The sequence below is a fragment of the Taudactylus pleione genome, unplaced genomic scaffold, assembly GCF_031769625.1.
Source record: "Taudactylus pleione unplaced genomic scaffold, aTauple2 ptg000335l, whole genome shotgun sequence".
In the NCBI taxonomy this organism is placed as follows: domain Eukaryota; kingdom Metazoa; phylum Chordata; class Amphibia; order Anura; family Myobatrachidae; genus Taudactylus; species Taudactylus pleione.
Window position 1 is genome coordinate 1,074,892 of NW_028284736.1, and position 6,000 is coordinate 1,080,891.

Consider the following 6,000-nt stretch of genomic DNA (forward strand, 5'->3'; position numbering starts at 1 on the left):
CCCTGTTACCACCCACAAACGCCTCATTCTGTCACTCAAAATAGCAGGCATTCGCTATTTAGCGAGCACACGATTTTCGGCCGTAATGACTGGTTCGCGCATGCGTATTAAAATCCGTACGCATGCGCAGTTGTGCGAACATCGGTCGGAATGAACGAACGGCCGCTTACGAGCGGCTCTGAATCAGGCCCATAATTATTTGCCTGGTCAGAACACAATAAAGAGACACATTAAACATATACTGTACAGAAGTGTCAACATCTTTGCTGCAATCGGCGTGCCACGTCCCATGAGACACTTCTAGCACTGGGCATTTTTTTGCCTAAAATACCTTAAGTCACAATGCGATGCGACTAGCAGACTGTACTGATTATTTTGATATGCAACACTTGTATATCTGAGTGCAACGGAGTCTCTGGATCTGTATACGAAGTTCTACATTGTTGAAGCCTCAGCTTTTTTCATTCCAAGTTCCGTTGTGCTTCATATACAAACTCACGTGCACACAGATATACAAGTGTCGCATATGAAATTAATCAGCACAATCTGCTGGTTCATCCCAGTCATATTGCATTGTGACCTAGACGCATTTTCTACGAAAAAAGACGTCCAACGCTACCAAAGTAGCATGGGACCTGGCGGCTCACTCACGCCAGGCAAGTCGCGCTGCGTGGTGTATTGAGGCTAGATGTAGTGACCACAAATCAACACTTAATTAAGGGGCTTAAACATTTAATAAATATATTTATAGGCCACAATTATATAATTAAATTATTATTACGAATTAATAATACATGTTAAACTTTTTTTTATTGTATTGACGATATTATAGTTAATACATATTAAGGGGGCCAATATTATTTATAAATTAAATAATAGAGGCAATTATATTTTTATGTTGTCATCCATGTTAATTATTTAATTTCCTTTAATTAATTTACATGATGAAAACACCAATTATATTATTAATAATAATAATAACATGGAAGCACCAATCATACTGCACACTTGTGGTACTACAAGTGCCAGCATGCACATAGTTCCACATTAATTATTTAAGCTGGCTAAAATTAACAAAAATATTATTGTCCCTGTTTGTTATAAACAATATTGACCCATTAATATTGATTAAATATTATATTGTCCTTGTAATAAAAAGCTATTATTTATTTTTTATTATATATTATTAACTTACTAATAATAATATTAATAATAATAAATAAATAATTGTGCCCCATGAATATATTTATTAATTGTTTGGACTCTTTAATTAAATAGATAGCTAAAACTGCATGCACTCCTGCCTCTTCTAATGTCAGGTTTTGGACTGTACACTCGAATTATACATGGGTACTCTATTACAGGGTCAGTTATCTGGTAGTGCAGGAACATGGTTTAACAGACCATGCATTGTAGTATCCATGTTGTCTGCAGGCTACACCCTCTATAATGACTGGGAAAACCTCTGTTGACTAGCCACAACCCTTCAGCATGGACTCCTATCATTGCTTTTCCCCGGTGGGCCCTTCATGCTTCAGTCTGACACTGGCAACTCATCACCAGCTATTTCCATTTTAAGCCTCCAAACTGCTGGATAATATATCTGACAGTTTGTTGCACAAAATATCCACTGATTTGCATGGGTTTGAACTTGACAGTAAAAACGTAATTAAATACCCCGATTGAAACAACCATCACAGAGCCAAAAAGACATATGGTCAGAATTTGTGCTGTTTTACCAATGTTAGGGCATCGACCTACTGTATACATCAAGGTATACACCTGCAGTAGTTGCTGGATTTTGCTGGAGAGAATTATCCCCAGGCAAAACATGCACTGCTGCAATACTTTTTCTTACAGTATAAAATCAATGGAAAAATGCTTAATTTTTACAACTGAGAATATATTTCAAATTTAATATTTTTTGTTGTTGTTTTTTATTAGTGAAACTAAAAACCCAAGTCTGAACTTTCAGTTCTACCGAGCATGTGTGAACCGGATAGCCCGGTAGTGGTTAAGTTACCGGCAGTACCATTTCACCATGCCAGACTCCAGGGATCCAGCAAGATTTTATTCATGATATATTTTTTATTGCTGCAATAAAAAATGACAGATAACTCAGCTTAATAAATAGGATGGAAATAAAGGTTTTTAGTGCTGTATGTACTGGGCAGTCCAGTTATTTAACACCAGCGATAATGGTTATTTCTCTTGAATTAACACAACTCATGCCATTTGCAGGAATAATCTCTTTACACTTAATCAGAAAAATAATAGAAAAGAAGTATTGTCGTTTTAAAGATTTGGGGTGGAAAAAAGGAGGACAGACCTTTAAAAACTGGGACGTATTTGAACCCAATGGAGCGGATTCTGAGTCGGACGCAGCGGCGCTCGTGTTTGCGTCTTTTTGCTGATGGCACATTTGCCTGGTGTACATCCGTGCGTCCGAATGTGCAAGGACTGAGACGCCCACTGTCAGCGTCCGTAGATGGTAAAATACCTGCTGTTGCGTCTTTAGATGCCACCATTGGTTGCACCATCCATACTTGCCCTATAGCAGGTGCAGGTTATGCGTCCGAGTATGGACTCCTGTGTGAGCGGTCTGAGTACGCAACCACTTTCACAGACACGCCGGCCAGTGGCGTCACAAGGGGGGGTGATGTCCGAGGGGTGACACCAAGGTGCAGACTCCCCCTCACTGACAGGAGCCGGGCGCTGCACTGTAGCGTTAAGTGCAGCACTCTACTCCTGTCACTGAGGGAGCACCCCTCTCCCCCCCCAAGTAATAGGCACGGGGGTTCGTGCCGCATAGCCACACCCCCTTCTTACATAGCCACACCCCCTTCTCGCATAGCCATGCCCCTTTTCTGCGATACCCAGCTGCACCGTGCACACAGCGTCCCTTCCCACACCGGGTGACACTGTGGGGAGGGACGCCACTGACGCCAGCGACACTCTCCTAACACGCCCAGAAGACAGACCGTATTCATGCGTCTGATTACATTTTCAATATAGTTCTCCCATCATGCATCTGAAATCACAACTGCAGTCACGCAGCATGTAAGGCAGGTCTGTCCAGCCGCAAACACAGCAGTTCTCCTGACACGCAGAGAGCACTCATGCTCGGCGCACGCAGTGAGTAAACAAGCTGCGGATGGCATCACAGTGGATAATTTATGCACGCCCCTGCAACGGCGTTCAAACGCACTGGCACGCCTGCATTTCACCGACCACCCCAAAACAGTACTTCTTGTCAATCACTCTGTGATGGGTCTGCGTAGTGACTGGATTTGCGGTGGAGTATTCACGCACGTGCTGAATGCAACAATTGGCCGATGGCGTGCGTAATTGCAGTTGCGATCCTTGCTGAATCAGGCCCTGTGTCCGCTGCTGAATCAAACCCTCTGTATGAATACAATCGGGAGGGACACATGAGCAGTAAAAAAAAAATAGTCGCTCAACTACGAACGACATCGTCAGTGCGAGCGATTCAGAGTCAGCCCTAATACCTCAAAGTACTGTACAATATTGTTATACAACACTGAATTGTAAGTCAGGCTTATTTTTTCTTGTGTTTGTATACAGTATGTTGGGAGGAATGTACAATGCAAGCTGTTTATTACCACAAAATAACATTTATGTATTTTTCTTTTCCAGGTAAAGACGACGACGTCATGTGGATCGCACCGTGAATGTTATACTTTGTGTCATTGTAAAGTGAAATGACTCTTCCAGTTAAATACCTCACTCTTCTGCCAGTGACTGAAACATCTTTCTCCACAAACCTATAGTCTGTAGTAGATACTATAATGATTATAGATCACAGCACAATAACATCAGCGTGCTATCCAGCTAAATATCTCATCCCTTTTATAAGGGACACAACTGATATATACAGGGTATGTGACAGATGTTGCAATCCGACTTGGAGTAATTATGTCACGTGGCCCCCATCCTCAAGCCACAAACTTTGTATAAATCATAAGTATCCGATAAAGCAGGGGTGGGCAACCCTACTGCCAACAGTACCGATTTCTGACGGCCAAAAACTGCGTGCCATACCGGAAAAGAGTTGCGGCCGCCTCACTAGGAATGAGCGTGGCAAACACGTGCCTGCCATGGTTCGCGTGGACCGGACTGTGACCTAAAGTGTTGGTGCACATTTAATTTTTTTTTAGCTGCCACCTAAGTGGCAGTGTGCCATTGTGCTGGGACGCCAAGTGTCAATATATAATTTACCTTGCAATCCAATGTATTGCATCTGCCAGTTAGGGGACCCTAGAAAAAGATTCTATGGGGGCGATTCAAATGTTTTGCCGGCGGCTTTTTTGTTTAAGACGCCCGACAGAGCTATTCAATTGTCAGGGCGTGATAGCCGCCCGCTCCGGCATTTCTGCACGCGAGCAGTCATGTGTGAGAAACCCCCTGGTTAGGGCACGCTAATCGCAGTTAGCACGCCGTAACCAGAATTTTAGACGGGTTTAGCCGTTTTACATGGCTAAACCTCGTCTCATAGGCGGCGAAGACGGCAATAATTAATGAGCGCCCAGAACAATTGAATAGCAAACTGGGCGCTCATTAATTATCACGACCTAAAAAACATTTGAATCGCCCCCTGTGTGACCTGACCCACACACACATGTGGGGTAATATGTCCTAAGATACCAGTTGTGAATGTTGGAGATATGCATGAGATTGTAAGTTGTAGGGAGCGAAGATCCCTCTTCCATGTCCTAATTCATTCATATAATCATGTTTTTATTTCCCTCACTTATCTGTACAGATTTGCTTAGTACAATGGCATTACATCCGTAATGGCAACTATATTCTGTTGTAGAATTTGTGCACATGTCGGCATTGTGGACGCAGCCGTCGTGTGGGCTGAACCACCATGAATTTGCTGCCTATCAATTCACTAGGAACAAATGACATCACAGGCACATAAAAATATAGGGTTATGCTTCAGTGATGTGATGTCACTGATCCCTAATGACATCAGGGCTGCATCCTCATTGGTTCAGCCCACCAGGTGGCCAGGTAGAGTTATTGTGCTTTGGCAGCTGGCACACTTTAAGTAGTGGCTGTGTTTAAACACTTTACTCACTACATAATTTACATTTAGGTTGAGCTTGTGTTAAAATGGGAATTTCCCGCCCGCTAACATAGAGTGATGAAATCTGCCAACAGCATTGTGTCCGTTAATATGTTAGATTCATATATATATATATATATACCAAGGACTCTAATGCATCCCCATTGCTGGCTTGCAGACACAGAGGGCCTGATTCAGACCCGCTCGCGAGCGCATAGCGCTCGCAAGCGGGTCGATGGCCGGGTAGTGCGCACTGCCCGGGTGGCTGTTAATGTTGATTGACAGCTCGCCCCGTTTTGTAGGCGGGTCGGGGGGGTGGCTGCACAAACGGAGGTGTTCCCGAAGGAACGCCTGCCGTTTGTGGGCGGCCCTACTATTAGAGCAGGAAGTTCACTGGGGCTTGCGGTGGACGAGACCCTACCACAAGGGTCTCGTCGCAAGCCCGAGGGTTGCGATAGTCACCCACAGCTTAGCGAGCGGCCTGGAGGCCGGGGTAAAAAAAAAACGGACCCGTCCTGATTCAGAGCGAGCACTCGCAAATAGCGAGCGCCTCTGAATCAGGGCCAGAGATGAGTAAAATTGTGGTAAATTTCAGAGCAAATAAGGTTTCCTGGTGGAACATGCTGTTTTACAGAAGTGGGAACTTTCAATAAAACAAGCTCTGCGTTCCGCTTCCGTTTGGATGTTCTGCTGAATGCCATTCCGCGGTGTGTTTGTAAGTTCACAGGTCACAGAATTTATCATTTATGAGTAGAACTGGTATGACGATGGACAGGTCTTATGCTGTATGGCAGTGATTTCCAACCTCGGTCCTCAAGGCACATTAACAGTCCTGGTTTTAGTGATATCCATACTTAAGCACAGATGGTTAAATCAAAATAACTAAGGTACTAATTAAGTCACCTGTG

At 43.7% G+C, this 6,000-nt stretch overlaps 1 protein-coding gene across 1 annotated transcript in view; it reads left to right on the top strand.

Annotated features, from left to right (window-relative positions):
* The window catches only part of HEPACAM2 (HEPACAM family member 2), a 120,403-nt gene extending 114,732 nt beyond the window's left edge, over positions 1–5,671 (top strand). The window contains exon 10 of the mRNA XM_088443865.1: positions 3,658–5,671. Within this exon, the coding sequence (XP_088299991.1) occupies positions 3,658–3,661 (4 nt within the window). The 3' untranslated portion in view covers positions 3,662–5,671. The remainder of the gene's footprint in view (positions 1–3,657) is intronic.
* Positions 5,672–6,000: the final 329 nt, after the last annotated feature.